The sequence below is a fragment of the Tympanuchus pallidicinctus genome, unplaced genomic scaffold, assembly GCF_026119805.1.
Source record: "Tympanuchus pallidicinctus isolate F22 unplaced genomic scaffold, pur_lepc_1.0 scaffold8, whole genome shotgun sequence".
NCBI classification, from domain to species: domain Eukaryota; kingdom Metazoa; phylum Chordata; class Aves; order Galliformes; family Phasianidae; genus Tympanuchus; species Tympanuchus pallidicinctus.
Genome location: NW_026294802.1, coordinates 51,583,112 through 51,601,077, shown reverse-complemented (window position 1 = coordinate 51,601,077; position 17,966 = coordinate 51,583,112). Strand labels below are relative to the sequence as shown.

The window sequence follows — 17,966 nt, the reverse complement described above, 5'->3', positions numbered from 1 at the left end:
AGCTTCACCCCCTGCAGTCTCATCAGGAGGGAAAGAATGAGATGGAAGTGATGATGATGCCCTGCAAACGCTCGCCCACATCTGCAGGCAGAGCAAATTGGGGCATCCATGTGCCTGCAGTGAGGTGGGGATGCAGAGTTCTCTCTACCCCCAAGGACAGAGACACCCACTGACCATGGCAGGTAGCTGGAGGGCACTTGCAGCAGTACCTGCCCACACTGTTCATGCAGTCATGCTGGCACCATCTCAGTCTGCAGGCAAGAGGAGTGAAGCCAAGCAGGAAGAACCGGAGTGCCCTTCCCTTGTACCACAGCTCCCACTGCACTCCTGGAAGCAAGCAGGTGTGGCTGAGAAGGGACACGGCACTGTGGAAAAGGGCACCCTCTGCCCTCCCAGCTCCCTGGAATCACTACAGGATCCCAGCACCTTTGTTTCCATCATTATCCGTGCTTAACCAGGCACCGAGCTGGAAGCAGAGCTCCTCCAACACTGGGTCAAAGGAAGCCCAGACCTCCCCAGCCTGGATTCACTGCACCCACAGTGGTTGTGTGCCAGGAGAGGGCTCATACTCAATGGTAAGTTTGCAACGGATTCAGGCAAGGAGCTCATCCTGCAGGAAGCTCTGCACAGAGCGCCCAGTGAGCCATCCTGCTCCTGTCTGAAGTCCTGAGGAAGGGGGAGTCAGGCTCTGGGCACCCCACACTCCCAACACAGCAGCCATGGTCTGGCAGGGAGGGCACACAGGTCAGGCACCTGCAATGGGGCCTCACCAATGCTTGAGCAGGATGATGGATTGGGCCTGCACAGCAGGGTGCTGTGTATCAGCAGGGGATGCTGCAAGCGTGAAACCAAAACTGGCATCCGCCAACACCCAAAGCCCCTGCTCTGCATCAACACACGCATTCCTGGCCCCAGTCCCAAGGTTTTGTTTGTTTCCCTGCTGTGCCTGGCAGCAGAGTGCCAGCAGCCAAATGCCAGCACTGTGCTGAGGGCACCCGGCGCTTCCGCTCAGCCCGGCGCAGTGCTCCCAGGGAGGCAGCGCCTGTGCATTTCACAGAGCCCCTGGGAGAGAGGAATTGAATCATTGGCAGCAAATGCAGGAAGCCCTGGGAGAGATGAAGGGATGCGGGGGCTTTGGGGGTTGCATGCAGCATCTGCTTTGGGAGGGTTCTGCTGCGCTCAGCCAAGGGAGATGGGAGGGAGGAAAAGTGGGTATGAACTGAAGGATTTAAAGCAAATGAGGAAAGGCAACATCCTTCCTAGCAGGCACCCACCTCACACTATGAGCACTGCATGGGCAACAGCAGAGCCCTGCACATGGCACAGGTGTAGGTGCCAACATCCCAGGGATCCAGGCAGTGCCACCTGTCCCTGGGCACCATCTACAGGGCAGCTGTTAGGAGTCCTTCAGCCAAATGGGAAAGAGCAGGCAGAGGCCCCAAATCCTATTTTTCCCCAAAAAGGAGCATGCAAGAGTCTCACTCTGCAGGACTAAGATGACCACCTTCACTACTGTGCCCACCTCGTTCTCTGCCACACAGCAGTAAAGCCCCACATCAGCAGTGATGTCAAAACACCATTATCACAAAACCACCGTATGATGGCAAAGGCACCTTGGGGATGCTTGGCTTGACCATGAGTGCTCCCAGAACATACAGCTCAGTGGCTGCTCTCAGTGGCAGTCAGGAGAGAACTGAGTGCCTGTGTGGAACCCTGGCAACCACATTGCTGCTCCTTGTCAGGAGGGAGCAGGCTGAGATAGGAGGTGTGCACAGGGAGCAAGAACTGCAGCCTCACCTTGGATGATCAGCCTGGTCCTCCCTGTGGCAGCAAGGACCATGCACAGCCAGCATCCTCTGTGGAGACCCAGAGGAGGTGCAGCTACCCACTGGGGAGCACACTGAGCCCAGGCCCTATGAGGACGAGCAGAAACAAAACAGAGAACAGAGCAGCTGCGCTGGGATACAGGAACTGCTCTGCCTGCACAGTTGTACCTTCCTAGAGAATCTCATGGCACAGCTGCAGGGGCCATTGCACACAGCACAGAGCCTGGAGCACCTCCACTCCTGCAGGTGCTTTGGTGCAGCCACTCACAGTGTGATGCCAGGCTGCTCAGCCACCCAGCCCACCCACAGACCTCAGGCTCCTGCTCTCCTCTTCTGATGCCCACGTTGTCCTTCTGCCAGGTGACCACTGGTGGAGGCACCCAACAGCCCCACAGGACAGCACTGCACTGCAGCTGACCATCACCACCACCACGGCAGGCAGTGGCTACACATCAGCAGGGAAACACTGCAAGCAGCACCCAGAAGAGCTCAGCCTCCTGCAGGTCTCTGCACAGCTCTGGGAATGGTTTTGGAATGGTCCCTCCTTGCTCTGTCATTACCTCACCCACCCAAGGGCCAACTCAGCTTGGAAGTGCAGAGTGTAACAGGTGCAAGCAAAACTGGTGCCTAAGTAGTTCCTGCTCAGGTTGGAAATAAGGATGAAAAACACAACACACTCCAGGAAGATTAGTGAGTGTGTAACCTGTACTGTTCTCCCCCCAGATCTCTGTCTCCTCTGCACCCAGGATCTGCAGGACTGAGCTGCTGTCTGCCATCCCTGCGTAATATGACGGAAAGTGCAGCAATGACAGCAGAGCTGCAAGGTCCCAGACTACAGCAAGGGAAGATTTGCTCAAATTCAACAGCCATAGGCACAGAAATAAAGGAAAGAAGCTGCTTACCATCAGAAGCCCTCAGGAATGGAGGGATCTCCAACAAGATCCCCTTACCTCTACTGCCAACCCTTAAATGAGGTCTGGGCAGGGGTGGATCCTGGCTCCAGCCTTTATGGTCACTCAGGGCATTGCATACACCTGAGCTGCACTGGGTTGGCCCTGCTTCCCACCAGGGCTCAATCACTGCTTCAAGCCCTGATAGCATTTCAGCTACATCCTGCCTGCCTGCCTGGCTGGAGACAATGCAGGTGCAGAGCCTGCCATCAGAGGGCTACAGCTGGGAGATCCCACCCCAGTGAGCGGGGCACGAGAAGGATGTAAGCTGGCAGCATCCCTTCCAAAACATCCAGGGCTGCAAACTTCTGGCTCCAGCTGGGCCTTGTGTCCATGAGACTGTGGCTTGCTCAGACTTGGATGCAGCTTCAGCTGCCCTGCAGTGCTTGCTGTGCTCTGCAGTTGATGCTCCCTGCTGCTCACACCTCCTGCAGCTCCACCAGATACTGTGCTGGCTCCATGTGGAACCAACAGCATGGACTTCCCAGCCACTCCTGCACGTGGCATAGAGCAGAGCTGGCTGAGCATCGCATGGTAGGGGCACAGTCAGCCAGGTTGGCCAGACACAGCCTTATTAGGTAGCACTGTTTGCTGTGAAGGTGACCTAAATGTTTCCATTATGGGATGCTGTTCTCATAATTACAGCTGGCTGGAAAATGGTAACTCCTTCCCATGGGGGATATCAGTTTTCGGAAGAAAAAAAGAAAACAAACCCTAACACCCAGAAACCTCTGAAAAACAAAAACAGCAGAACCCAAAAACCATCTGCCCCAGCCAGGATAAGGTGGGCCAAGCAAACAGTGCCTCCCTGGGAAGGGATTGCAGGAACGAGCAGGATGGGGAGGGTCCAGAGGTGGGGATGGGCTCCAGGTGATGCTGTGACCCAGGGCACACAGCCAGGGGACCAGTTCTACACTCAGCTTCTCCCCATCCCCCCCCCAGTGTTCCTGGTCCCGGCAGCACCTGTGTGAAACTGGGCTTAACCCCTTCCTCACTGGAGGTGCTCCCAGCCAGCAGCACCTCTGAGTGGCCCACATCCAACCCCATCGTTTGGAACCTCTGCCCATCCTCACCCTCTCCTGCCACAGCTGTAAATCCTTTACATACGTACAAACCTTCACATTATCTGAGCACTGCTCCCAGCCCCAGAAGCCAGCAGCAGGGTATTCCCACATTCCCTATTTGCTGTCCCTTACAGCCCCTGCCCAGGGCACACAGCATTGGATGCTGACAGCCCCAAACCCCATGGCACATCACAGACCACTTCGGTACCATCATGAAGCTTTTATTTCCACCGCCACAAAGTTCCTGGGTTTGTTTCTATTTGTTTGTTTGTTCCGTTCTTAAACGGGTCGGTTTGCTTGGTTTGCTCTTGGATTCATCTCAAGACAAGGCAGCGGGGCATGCAAGCTGAGACACCGGCACAGGAGCACAGACAGCTTCACCTCCATGAATGCAGCTCTGCTGCTCCTCAGCCCGGGGTTCCTGCAGCACTGCCTCCCCTGGGGGAACTCTGACCCCAAAAGGAACGGAGGGACCCAGGGAACGGCAGCTGCAGGGCAGCAACAGCACGTGAACAGAGAATGGAAAGGAAATACAGACACTGCTTATAACCAGGCAACACTGATGGACAAATGGTGGGAGAACACTGCGGTCACCGATGGGGAAACTGAGGCACGAGGAGGTGAAGGCTGACATTCCCAAGCGTGAGAAGCTTCAAGCCATACTTCCATTGGCACCAGGAGCTGTGGGTCTCAGCGATGCTGATGGAGGATATGAGGCCCCTCGATGCGCCCAAGGCAGGAGCCCCATGGGAAGAAATGTACAAGGAGAAAAGAACCCCAAAGCCTTCCAGGCCAAAGTGGCAGAGCAAACATCTGCATCTGTCTGGTGTTACTTCTAATGGGGCGTCCCAGTGCAGCTCCAGCGGTGCCATCAGAGCAATGCCTGGCACCAGGAGGGCACCCATCCAGCAGATGGAAGGTGGTGGAGTCTGAGTCACTGCAAAGATCTACCCAACAGAGACGTGTTTTGGCCACAAAGCATCGAGAAGGGAGGTTTTGGGGGGAAGGAGAGAGTGATGCCTTCTGGGACACCCAGCACTGAGACACTGGGGCAGAACCGTCCTGGGGGGCTCCTGGTGGCAGCAGACATGATGTCTCTTTGGGGACGGGGAGAAGTGTCTCAATAAAGGCGTGTGAAAGCATCACAAAGTGCTGGCTTCCCAAAGGTGCAGGATCCCAAATGTCAGCAGGGCAGAGAAAGCATCCACAGCCCCACAGCTCCAGGTCATCGTGACATGTGAATGTAAGATTCAGCCCCATAGGGACACTGCTGCCGTTTGTGAGCGGTGGGAGCATCCCTCAGAACATCCTGTGTGTCCAGCTGTCACCTCCTGGGGACATCTCTGTGGCTGAGAGCTGTGTGATGAGCACCAATTGCTGCCATCGTCAGCAGTGCCTGGGATGGATGAAGGGGGTGGGGATACTGCTGGGCCAGGAGCAAAATGCAGCAGGACAGGAGCACGTTGCACACTGCTCCCAGATCTCTCCTTCTTCAGCAGTGGGTGGAACCAGCAGGGATGGCATCTGATGCTGTGAGGTGTCCCATGCAGGTGGGTGCCCTCTTCCAGCCCTTCACCTTCCTGCAGGGAGGAGTGTGGGTGCACACTGACTCCGCTCTTGGTTTCCAGCACAACTTCCCACGTCCTCAATAGGAAGCAATGGGGCGACCCCCAACCCACTGCCCTGCATGGCTGCCCCTGCTCTGCCAATGGAGGAAATGCACCTTCCCACCTTTCCCAAAAACACCAACAAGGGAATTGGCTTGAAAGCAAAACCCAACGCTCAGCTCCATTAATACTTTTCATGCAGTAAGAAAATGAAAAGCCACAAAGGAGAATGCTCCAGCACCGGCTGCCTCCTCGTCTTGCCCGATGGGGAGAGAGGCTGGGGAAAGGAATGGAAACAGAGAGGAGGGATGGGGCTGAGCAACCCTGGTTGGGCAGGAGAGGGGAAAGAGAGAGAGAAAAATGCAGGAATGGGGCTACGGGGAGAGGGAAAGAAGTAAAAGAAGTGCAGAGTCCCTTCCAGTGCACGGCAAACAGCGGGTGGAGGGGATTTTTTGGCTTGGTTATTGCAGGCTCCTGGTGCCCTGCAGTCGTGTGTGGGGATGTAAACGGGACAGATGCCATCAGCGAGGTGTGGGACACACACATGGCAGACAAAACGGCAGCAATGGTTACAACAAATAAATAAAGGTATCCGTCGTCGGCAGACGTGTAAAAAAAAGCCTCCCTTCTTTCCACCGAATGGACAAAAAAAAAAAAAAAAAAAAAAGCACAATACTGTCTCACCAAAATAATAATAATAATATTAATAATATTAATAATATTAATAATATATATATATATCCCTATAGCCCCTGTGGGCTCCATCCCCAGCTGCATCCCGGAGAGGCGCATCCGCAGTCCGACCCCAGACTGTAGGAATGAGGAGCAGAGGGGCTCGGGGCCAGGGGGGGCTCTGCCTTCGGTGCCGTTCCCTCAGCCCCCAAGTTTTGGGTGTTTGCTGCTGCTCAGACCGTGGTCTTTTTTGGATGGTTTTTGTTTTTTGTTGGAAAAAAGCAGAAGTTGGCAAATGGCACCGGCGTTGGTTCGGGGCGTGAGCTGGCGCTGCGCTGCATCCTTGGCTCGTGGGACATGGAGGAGGGCCGGAGAGGGGCAGGCAAGCATCGCTGCGTGGTCGGATGGCACAGAGAGCGTCTTCCCCATAAGCTGTGGGAGAGGAAGGAGGAAAGGGAATCCGTGTGAGGACTCGCATGAGGGTGGGCCACAGCCCCCCCCCCCTCCCCCCGTGCTGCCAGCTGCTGGGTGTGTGATAATGAGCCAGAACATAAAGGGAACATTTAACATCGTGTCACCCTGGAGCATCCCCATGCCCCGTATCGCCAGCTGACTCTGTGCCTGCTCTGCAGTTCCTGCAGCACGGTGCCGCAGGCCCTGCTGCCACCTGGCAGCTTTTATTGTTTTATGGCACTGCAGAGCCTGGGGATGTGCTGCGGGATGGGGACGCACCAGGAGAAACCCATGGGGATGGAGGGAAACATCCCCTCCCCACTCCCCTGGGGGACTGCCCATGCTCTGATGCTCAGCACAGAGGGAAAACCAAAGTGGGTATAGCACTGGGTGAGTGGGATGGGCACAGCAGACCCCCCCACAGGACTCACCGCCGCTCGGCCCTGGGACTATACGAGCCCATCGTAGAGGGAGAGGGCTTGCACAATAGAGGGGTCGGCCTTGGAGCCCTCCTGGAACTCCTGCAGCGTCAGCTTCCCATCTGCGTTCTGCAAAACGTGGCAGTGGTGTTGAGACACAGACCCAACGCCCTGCACAGCCCCACGCAGCCCCCCATGCACACAGCAGCAGGGCACTGAGTGCCTGGTGCATCCCTGGGGCTGTAGTGTGGAACTGAGATCCCCGATGGGTGGCGGAAGGGAAGGAGCAGAGATGCAGTGAGGACCCAGAACTGCCCCCAACCCCTAGGAAAACAACCCCCGTATGACCGCACCGCCCTCACCTTGTCCATCATGGCAAAAATCCGATCCACCCTCTTCTCTGGTGTGTTTTCCTCCTCGGGAAGCTCCACAGTGTTTCCCTATGGCAGCAGGATGGCACACAGTCACGGGTGGACATGGGGACGGTGTCCCCAGGTGGGGATTTGCACTCTGTCCCACCCCCAGAGCTTACCACCATCTGGTAGATGGCGTCCACAATGTCCAGCATCTCGTTCCTCGTGATGTAGCCGTCGTTGTCCAAATCGTACAGCTTAAACGCCCCTGCCAAGAGCCACGTGGAGATGTTGGGGCTTTGTTCCCATGGCCACAACCAGATGGTCACTGTGCCCCACGCACCCCACACAGCCATCCCAAAGCAGGGTGCCCACGGGCAACACTTACACCTCAGCTTCTCATCCAGCGTCCCTCGGGAGGTGACAGACAGCGCCTGGATGAACTCTGAGAACTCAATCCTCCCGTCCTGGGGGGGAACAGAGGAGTGAGAGCAGCCAGGGAGTGAATGGGACACAAGGGGCATCACTGCACCCACCGTGCCCCACCGCAGCCCCATGGCCATGCGCCCTGCCTTGCAGCGTGCTGACTTGCCTTGTTCTCATCAAAGACATTGAACACGAAGGTGGCGAATTTGGTTGGGTCACCAAAGGGGAAGAACTGCTTGTAGATCTTTTGGAAGCCGGCAGCATCGAGCTGCCCACTGGGGCAGTCCTTGATAAAGCCCTTGTACCTGGGGAGGGAGCAGTATGGTTAGGATTCCATCAATATTAGGACCCAGGACCCAGTGGGCACCAAGTGGCACCAGTGACACCAAGCGGTGGCCAAGCCCAGTACTGCCCAGAATGGGGAACCTGCCATGGCCACATCCATGTTGAGCGCTGAGCAGGGGAATGGGGACAGGGGTGGGACGGGGATGGGCATGAGGATGGGAAAGGGGATGGGAATGGTGATGGGGATGAGGATGACAATGAGGTTGAGGATGGGGACGGAGATGGAGTGGGATGTAAATGAGGATGGGGATGAGATAGAGACGGGCAAAAGGATGGGAGAGGGGACAGGGATGGTATTGGGGGTGAGGATGAGGATGGGAATGGGGATGATATTGAGGATGAGGGTAAGGTTGAGAATGGAGATGAGGATGAGATGAGGACGGATATGGGGATGAGGATGAGGATTTTGATGGGGACAGGAATGAGAGCCCAGCACAGCAGCTCCCAGCCAGCACAGCCTGATGCTCCATGCTCATGTGCTGCAGCCAAGCCGCAGCAAAAAGTAATCACAGTGCCCTGGGATGTCAGCTTTGCAGCCAGATAAGCTGAGGCAGCACAGGGGCTTTTGTGCATGAGCACATCTGCAAACTCCTCGTAGGAACTGGGGGTGTAGCAAAGCTTCTACACCTCCTGGGACAGCATGGCCAAAGACAGAACCACAAAGCATTGCCACAAGGAGGTGCAACGCCTCCAACGCTGACAGGATGCAGGGAAGGGCTCAGGCAGCTCCGTGAGTGTGAGGACAGCGCGCGGACCTCGCTGGGACCCCGCCGTGTGCAGCAGCATTACACAACCCCTCACCCAGATCTGTCAGCGGGCCGAGGGCTGGGGGAGGAGGGGAAGGGGGTGGCGAGGTGGGAAAGTGAAGAGCCGGTGACATCTTCGTGCTGCTGCAGCTATGACTCATCAGGAGGGGGGAGAAGGATGAGAGAAAGCGATAAAGAAAGAAAACCTTGACTGGATTGATGGGGAGATGAAAGGGAAACGGTGGCTTTTTTAGGGTGGCACGTTTTGGCAGCTGGAGGGGATGGGGTGAGAGCCGCTGCCGCGAGGCGGCCCTACCTCCATGCCCCTGGTGTCCCTGCCCATGAGACTCTGTGCCCCCTCAGGGCTGCATTGGGGTACACATCAGAGAGCCCCAGCATCCCCACGGGGACTAAGCAGGAGAAAAGGCAGCCACCACTGCACAGAGCCACAAACAGAGGGAGCGGTGTGCATGCGATGTGAGGAGCCAAAATCCCCGTGTGCTGCTGTCCTCCCCTACGAACTGCATGCACCCCAAGGTCTGCCTGCCCCTGCACTGAGCTCCAAGCAGGAGGGGTCCCCCAGCACCCCCAGCATCTCACCGCCACGCTGCTACTCACCACTGCTGCACCTCCTTCTCTGTAACTGCAAGAAAAGAAAAAAAGAAAAAAAACAAACAAAAAAAGAAAAAAAAAAGAGGTCAAAATAAATAAAAATAGGAATGGAGTGCTTTCGCAATGCTGTGATGCTCTGCTCACCCCAGAAGTGAGTTCCAGGCCTGCAAGCACCTTCCTGGGCTCTCCCCATGCCTGCTGGGACGCCGTGGGCAAAGGGGCCGTTGTCCTGCCAGCGCCCAAACCGTGCAGAGCACGTGGGATGGAGTGAGATGTGGGCATGGCTGTGGCACAGCGTGGGCATGGAGAATCCCATCATATCCCCCGTGGGAGCACGTGAGCAGGGAACCTGCTGCCAGCACCCCGATTGTCATTTCCCTCGCCTCGTGCATCCAAATAGTAATAATAGAAAAGCAAGAGGGCTGAAACGCGCCGGGATAACGAGGCGGAGCGGGGATGTGTCAATGTGCAAACAGCTGATAAAAATAGAGAGCCCAGCACACCAAGAGATGCCAATTACCTCGGAAGGCAAATAAAAGAAAACGGGTTTCCATCAGAGGGATTTGCAGCGCGCCTGGCAAAAGGCACAGAGCGGCTGGGGGGCTGCAGGGGGTCTGGAGAGGGGGGGGCAGGGGGGCTGCAATGTCACAGCAGTGGGTCGGCTGGGGGCTGTGTGGGCAGCACAGGGAGAAGGGCGTGGGGATGCTCAGCAGCAGACTGGGGGCATGGGGGGCTGTGGCACGAGATGGATTATGAGGGCATTTTGGGGGTCACGGAGGGGATCGCAGGTACCGGCCTGCCAGGTGCTGCTGCGGGCAGCAGGGGGAGGAGGAGGAGGAGGACCTGGTGCAGCTCTGGGCTGTGCTTCCCCCTCTGCGCTATTTCGGTGCCGGGAGCCGCCTTTCAACTCCAGCAGGAAACAATTAAATCCGTGCTTTTTTTAGTACAGGAGAAACGCTGCTAACGACACGCACGGAGTCGGCTCCCTGGCACACACAGGGCACCACCAGCCCGGGGCACTGCCTGCAGGCACCGACCGGGAGCCTTCTGCACCCTGCAGGGCAGGACCCCCTCGCTCTGAGCTTTACACCTGCGGCGACAGAGCCGGGCAGCCCTCTGGGTGCGATGCTCTGCATGGCACCGATGGAGAATGCGACCACCATCCTTGCTGTGGGATCTGTGGCTGTGCAACGTGGGGACACGCCGTGCTCCCAGTCTGGGCGCTCCATCCTCAGCACGTCGGGGTGCTGAGCAGCTCCCTGCACACAGCCCAGCACACGCAGTGTCTGCATGCCGACTGCTGCATTCATTCCCTCCCGCCGGCATCGATCTCGGCGCGATGCTGAGCTGATGCAAATCAATTTGCAGCCATCCAGCACGGCAGGCTTGACCCCGGGCGCTCAAGGACGAGGGATTACCCGCAGCGCATCCCGGTGGAGCAGCAACCCGCTCTGCAGCACCCAGAGCACAGCCCCGGGGTGGTGCTCCCCATGGAGCACCGAAAAATAGTGCATGAAGCAGAGTCTTAATGGATGCGGCGTGCCCCGGGATCCTGTGGGATGCAAGGCACCAAGTAAAGGCTCACTGCTGGTATTTGTGATGAACCGTAATGCTGGGAGAGGCACTGCCCCAGCGCTGCAGCCGCACTGCTGGAGGCACAGTGCTGTACGGCAGCTTCAGTGCAGCTGCCCCTTCGTGGTGCTCATGGCACCATCCCATCTCCACATCCATCATCCCACCCCACCTCCATACTCAACGGCTCCGTGCCATCTCAGCTCCCATTGATGGCTCCATCCCATCTCAGCACCCACCGCAGCCCCCCAGCCCTGACTCCCACCCAGCAGAACCCCCCTCCCCTCTGCCCGCTCCTCCCCATGGCACAGGCAGCGGCTGACAGCGCTGTCACCACCCACCCTCTGTGTGCCCCCTCCCTTCCCACCACCCAGCTGCTGCTGCAGCAAGAACAGCTCTGGTTAATCAGTGCTCCAGCCATTAATTGCAGGGCTGCGAGGGCAGCGAGGACGCGCCATACCCACGCGGTGGGACCATGGCAGGAATGGGGATGGAGCACTACAGGGATGCAAGAGAAGGTGCAGGGATCCAGACCCCAACACCTTACAGACCCTTCCTCTCCTCTCCTGCTGCTCCCCGAGCCCAGTGGGGTCACTGCTGCCAGAGCAGGAAAGCAGAGTTAATTATTTCCAGCCACAGGCGGCACTCAGCTTCCAGATGACCGACAAGCTGCCTTCACCTCCGCTGGATGCTCAGCACAGCACCCAGATTGCACACTGAGCACGCACGCAGCTCACGTGCACGTGTGAGCAAAGTGGCAGCTCCACACACGTGATGGGGCTCTCACACTGGCAGTAACTGTGCTGGATGGGCACTCGTGCAAAAGCCAACGGGGGGACGGACTGCACGTGGGGCACGGGGCACTCATGCACAAAGCATGCTGGTGAGGCCACGCCGACTCCATGGGTGCTCCTGCATGATGCTATTGGTTCTCGTGCATTTATTGGGCTCTCCTGCATGGCCTTATTGAGCTCCGAGGAGTAAATGAGTGTAATTAGCAGATCACACTCTTGTGCACACACCAATTGGGCGCTCAGGTGAGTGGCTCAGGTGCTCATGTGGAAACGAATGGGAACCAGGGGCAGCAGTAACCACAAATGAGCCCAATGGGCAGAACGCAACCGGGCGCTCGGACGTGCGTTAATTGCGCACTGCCGTGTGTGCTAATTGGGCTCTCATGCGTGAGCCCATCGGGTGCTGATGCGGATCTCTGCGGGGTGCTCATGCATGAACGGATCGGGCTGTGATGCGCACAGCAATCCGGAGCTGCAGCACACCCTGCAATTTGTGCCCAACGCTCCACCCCTCACCGTGGTGAAACACGCCGTCAAGAATTGGCTGAGGATAAATCTGCTGTGAACTCCACTCCCAACATCATCGCGGCGTTCGTGCGCATCGGTGACGGAGCAGGCAGTGGCACCAGCAGGGATCTCTCCCCGTGCCCAGATCTGCATTTCCTGCTATGCATGGAATCAGGAAGGTCACAGCAGAGCTCCCCCAGCCCAAGTGCAGCCCTATAGATGGGGCTATGGGGTCACCACCAGGGCCTGCAGGCTGGTGCCTGGGGACATCGCAGAGTGACGGCAGTCCTTCCATCTGCCCCACGTCAGTGCTTTGAAATGTGGGTTGCTTGGCCCTGATGGCTCGTTTTCATTACAATTCTGGATTAAATATGTAACCAATGGCCTGGTTACACATTGCAGAGCTCGCTGTCTTGCTGCCCCCTGGGCTTGGGCTCGGCCCAGGGATCAGTCTGCTCTGGAAACCCTCTCCACTGTGGTGCAGGGAAAGCGGCTGCGGGTCCCCATGGAGCAGCTACCCCCATGGACACATCCGTGGCTGTCCCAGAAAGTGGGGCTTCTGCCAATCCAAATCCTGTGTACCCCTATTTCCACCCCACTACCCCAGCAGCACCCAGTCCCAGCAGGCACCCATCCCACAGCATCCCAGAGCCAAAGGGTTGACACACATCAGAAGGTGCACCGCCACATCCCACAGCCAAAGGCCACACAGAGACATCCCCATCCCAAGCCCTGGCAGCTCTGGGGCCGGGCTGCTCCTCTCCCCCTGGATGCACTCTGCAGGCACTGGGATCCTAGGGGACACTGGGGGCACAGCGCTGTCATCAGCACCATTTGCTACTGCCGAGGTGGGAAGTGCAGAGAGAACTGTGTGTGCCTGGCACTGCTCACAGCAGCTGCCATCAGGCTCTGCTGGCTGCAGGCTGAGCAGGGCCACAGCGAGGATGGGAAAACCAACACGCAGTTAAAATCCTTTTTAGACCTTATGAAATATTTAAGGGGCTGATGTAAAGCTTTGGAAATTGGGTTCGGGGCAAAAGCAGCAGAGGAAGGGCTGAGGATGGTCCTCGTGTACGGGGATGAATGAGTGGTGCTCCTGTCAGCTCCATCCCCAGCACAGGGAGCCCACAGCACCACGCACTGAGGAGCCATGGGGGGCTGCCGGGGGGCTGTGTGGGATACAGGTTGTAACCCTGGCTCTGAGGAAGGCAGGGAGGCACAACGTGAGCCCATGAGCATCGACCTGAGAACAGAAGGAGCGCAAAGCATCCCTCCCCGGAGCAGCCGCTTCCTTTGATGCTGTCGCAGCCTCTTGTTTCACAGCCTTGGTTAAGCAAATCCATTAACGTGTCGGGGGATCTGTGAAATGTGAAATGTGATGCTCCCAACGCCATTGCAGAGGGGCCCGAGGTGCCACCAGCCACCGTCCCCCCATGGACACGGGGCTGGGGGTGGGGCTGACACCCCAACACTTGGCAGAGCAGAGCCAGGGCACGGGCAGTGAGGAGCTATGCCTGAAAACTGGAGGATTTTCACTCTTTTCCCACAGAATTCAGCCAGCCGCTGCACACCCCGTAACTCCAAATCGATCTGTTTGTAGGTTGCTCTGAATCTAATGCCCATTAATTCAAGGCATTACTGGCACGCAGCAGAGCCAATTTTGTGGCTCGCTGTAGAAGAGCAGAAAGTGACAATGCAGGAGTGAGTCGAAAGTCCACTAAAGAGAGAGTAGTGAGTGGACACGGAGGGTCCCTGGGACACAAGTGCTGCAGCCCATGGCAGCATCCACAATTGCACACAAGTGCTTTGCAGCAGAGAAACATTAAGGTTGGGGAAGACCTCCAACCCCAACCCATCCCACCATCCCTCAGTGTCACATCTCCATGGGTCTGGAACACCTCCAGGACGGTGATCCCATCGCTCCCTGGGCAGCTGTGCCAGTGCAGCTCTTTCAGAGAAATGTTTCCCAACACCCAGCCTGAACCTTCACTGCCATAACCTAAGGCCATCATCTCTCATCCACTTGCATTCAGTACTTGGACATGACTTTCCCTGCACCCCAAGACCTTCACAGCAGAACCTTTTGAGCTCAGCCACACAAATTCAACTCCCTGCATTCCCAAATCCCACTCCTAACCCCCATGCTGTGAGCAGACCAACCACACACCCACATCCCTGGATGCCCCATCCCTGCAGGCATTCAAGGCCAGGCTGGATGTGGCTCTGGGCAGCCTGGTCTGCTGGTTGGTGACCCTGCACACAGCAGTAGGTTTGAAACCAGATGATCACTGTGGTTCTTTTCAACCCAGGCCATTCTATGATTCCATGATTCTATGATTCCTGACAGGACAGTGGCTCCTGGAGCCCCACCAACACCTCCTGGGACACTCAGTGCAGCACTGAGAGCCACCGCCATGACGATGAAGCACTTCAAGATCTTTTGGATGAAAGACTCCGTGGAAGCACAAAGAATTACATAATTTATTATTCATTATTATTCGACGCTGGCTCCTCCCATGGATGGGACTTGGGCTGCCAGGAGGGCTGAGTCCTCCCTGGTTCCCCCCATAGCACTGGTGTACGGGCACCTGGAGATGGGTCAGCACAGCTCAGGCAAACAGAAGATGATGCAACAGAAGGAAATCCCACTAGGGGAGAAATCCTGACTGTACTGCAGCCACAGCTCTCAACACCATGGGCACATCCCTGGGACAAAAGCATTTCCCCACCATCAGCTCCCTGCCTACACCTGTCCAAGTGAAGAAGCACTCGGCAAAAGTAATTCCATCCAGACACGAGCAGTGGAATGAGCTCAACAAACTGAGCCTGGCTTTAGGGATGGCTGCAGCTGATGGTACCATGCACTGCTGGGGGGTGTTGGGACGCTGTGTGAAGCACAGCCATGTGCTGTCCTGCTTGGGGACACGTGCAGTGCACCTCGGAGGAGGCTTCATAGGCTACTTCTGGGCAGCCTGGTCTGGTGGTTGGCGAACCTTCACACAGCAGGGGGGTTGAAATCAGATGATCATGATGGTCCTTTTCAACCCAGGCTATTCTATGAGGACAGGTGGCTTCTGGGGAGGTGAGTGGGAAAGGGAGGACACCCAGGAGGTGCAGAAAGTTGGGAATGGAGCCACGAGGCCACAACCCTGTGCCGGCCTCATCCAGCAGAGGGGACGTGCAGTCACTACAACGGGTGGCAGCAGGACCTGCAGCCCGTGTGCCCTGCGGGGCAGCACCTTCCCAGCACGGACACGAGCACGGAGCGGTGCAAAATGCCCAATGCAGCACCGCTGCTCTCAGAGCTGAGCTGTGCCCCCACCCTGCCCCCCTCCCTCTGCACACTGACAGGAGCAGCCCCGCGCGGGGGTGTGCAATGCACCAGCGATGCCTCCTCTCCGTATGGGAGAACTCGCTGCATCCTCATCTATTGCCTTTTTGGGTAAGCGCTGCCGTGGGACTGCAGCAATGACAGCGGGAACGCTCGCAGGTCTGGCGGGGCACGGAGCCGGTTCTCCGCTTAAAGCTAAAGGGGAGTGAGCAGGGAGAGGAATTGGGAGCACCGGAGCCTTTGTTTCGTCGGTACATCCCTCAAAAGGGAACAAATTAAAGGCGTTTTGCTCAAAGCGGATCGGGCATCGGCTGCGAGAGTGAGGTTATAGGGGGGGATCGGAGGGGAAAGGCGCTGGCTCGGGGAGCAGGACGTTAAATCAGACACCCGTGGCGCGGGGCTCGGAGCGAAACGACAAAGGAACCGCCGAGAAACGCACCGAAGTTCGGGAGCCTGGGGGGCAGCGCCGCCTGGGGCGGGGGGGTCAGAACGTGCGGGGCTGCGGAGCGGGGCCGGGGGGTTCGGGGCAACACGGCGGCCAGCAGGGAGCAGGATGCGGTCCCGGATGCTGAGCAATAGGCCGCGGAGCGCAGCGTTCGCGGGAGAGCCCCGCGCTGCCCTGCCTGCCCGCCTGTCCCTCTCCATGTTTTCTCCCTCCTCCTTCCCGGCTCAGCGAGGAATTCTCGCAACAAAGCCGGGGCTGAGCCTGCGCGCTGCGGGAGGGGCCGGCCTCGCCGCGGTACCCGCAACCCCGCGAGCATCCGCGGGGCGCAACCGGCGCTCCCCCCCCCCATCCACCCCTCCGACCCCACATCCAGAGCCGCGCTGCCTCCCCCCCTTCCCCTTCACACCGCGGTCAGGCCCCGCTATGCACTCACAGTACGTTTTCCTGGTCAGCTCCTCCACAACTTCAGGCTTCAACTTGCTGTTGGATTTCCCCATGGCGATGCGGAACGGGCTCAGCGCGGGGGCATGGAGGGCTGCGGGGCCGGGAGCGGGGCACGGAGGGCCCTACATCCCGGGGAGGAGGGGAGCGCTGCGCTCTTTGTTGCCGGGCTTCGGGGCTGCGGAGCTGCGGGGCCGCTCTGCGCCTCCGCGCGGCCGCTCCCGCCCCTCTCCGCGCTCCCTCCGCGCTCCCTCCCCGCCCTCCGCGGGTTGGGGTGCGGGGGGGGGGGGCCGGTAACGCTCGGCCCGACGCCGCCGAAGCTCAATGGGAGGGAGAGGGGAGGGAACGGGCTCTTGTAGGGCGGCGGTGGGAGGGGGGATGCTCGTCCAGGGCCGGAGGATGCGGAGGGAGAGAAGCGGCGGTGTGAGCGCAGAGGGGGGTGCGGGGTGGGAGTGACCTCGGGGGGACGCACCCGGATGCAGAAGGGCCCCCCCGGTGCCGGCTGCCCGCTCTCACGCCGGGATCCCCGCTACGAGCCTGCCTTCATTCATCGCGCAACGCGCGATGCAGCCCGAGCTCCATCCTTTCCGTGCGCCCGGCCGGCGGCGGGGCCGTGGCACAAAAAGCCGAGCCGTTTTCCCCACCTCAAAAGCAGGCAGGGCCGGATGCCCCCGCCGCAGCTCCCCGTGCGTGCACGCACTGCCGTGAGCCGCGCCGATGCACGAGATAAACGCGGCTCCTTTCCCGCCCGTGTTGCAACGCGGGCCCCGCAGGAGCTGCCCGGGCACGCTGGGCTCCTGTAGCAACAGCCAGGAGGAACAAACCACAGATCTGTGCTTGGATACGGCAAAACCTGTCTGCAGGGCTGCAGGCAGCGCCGCGCCAGGGTGGCTTTTTGGGACAAAGACCCTCCTGCCACCCACACGCAGGCCACAGCGGCGTTAGCTCGGTGGCCAAAGCCGCAGCAAAAGGCCCCGCGCATCCCCTTCCTTCCAGCAAAACGCCCATCTTTGCAATGCTCTCCTTTCAGCTGCGTGCGCCAAGCTGTGACCGTGTTGCAGCAGGGCTGTGCTGAGTGTGTGCAGAGCGTGGCACGGCCCGGAGCAACCACAGAACAACCCACAGCCCCAACCTGCCCCGCACAGATCAGGCATTTCAACACGAGCTCTGCAGCCGCAAAAGTGATGCGAAAGGGATTGAATTCTATTTAAAACTCTCCCCTGCCTCCACCACTGAGAGAACTCAATAGAGAGCTTAGATCTCACCGAGGAGAGGAGAAAAGTAATCGGAAACTGTGCAAGCCATCCACTTTCTCTAATTATTAGCTTGAACCTTGCCACTGCTTAAATAACAGCACCGGTGGCAGTTGCTGGGAGGCTGCAGAATGCAGCCCCAAAACCAAC

General features: G+C 58.3%; 1 protein-coding gene across 2 annotated transcripts; it reads right to left on the bottom strand.

The window, feature by feature from the left end:
* Positions 1-4,045: 4,045 nt before the first annotated feature.
* On the bottom strand, positions 4,046-17,038 carry NCS1 (neuronal calcium sensor 1). 2 transcript variants are annotated; one of them, XM_052668850.1, is made up of 8 exons: positions 16,556-17,038; positions 9,480-9,504; positions 7,937-8,075; positions 7,733-7,811; positions 7,524-7,612; positions 7,354-7,431; positions 7,004-7,120; positions 4,046-6,551 (listed from the first exon to the last, which is right to left on the bottom strand). In XM_052668850.1, the coding sequence occupies exons 1-7, from the start codon at positions 16,617-16,619 to the stop codon at positions 7,022-7,024; spliced, it is 573 nt and encodes a 190-aa protein (XP_052524810.1). In that variant the 5' UTR covers positions 16,620-17,038; the 3' UTR covers positions 4,046-6,551; positions 7,004-7,021. The 2 variants fall into 2 exon arrangements, with proteins under 2 accessions (XP_052524810.1, XP_052524809.1); XM_052668849.1 differs by lacking the exon at positions 16,556-17,038 and adding an exon at positions 9,618-11,244.
* Positions 17,039-17,966: the final 928 nt, after the last annotated feature.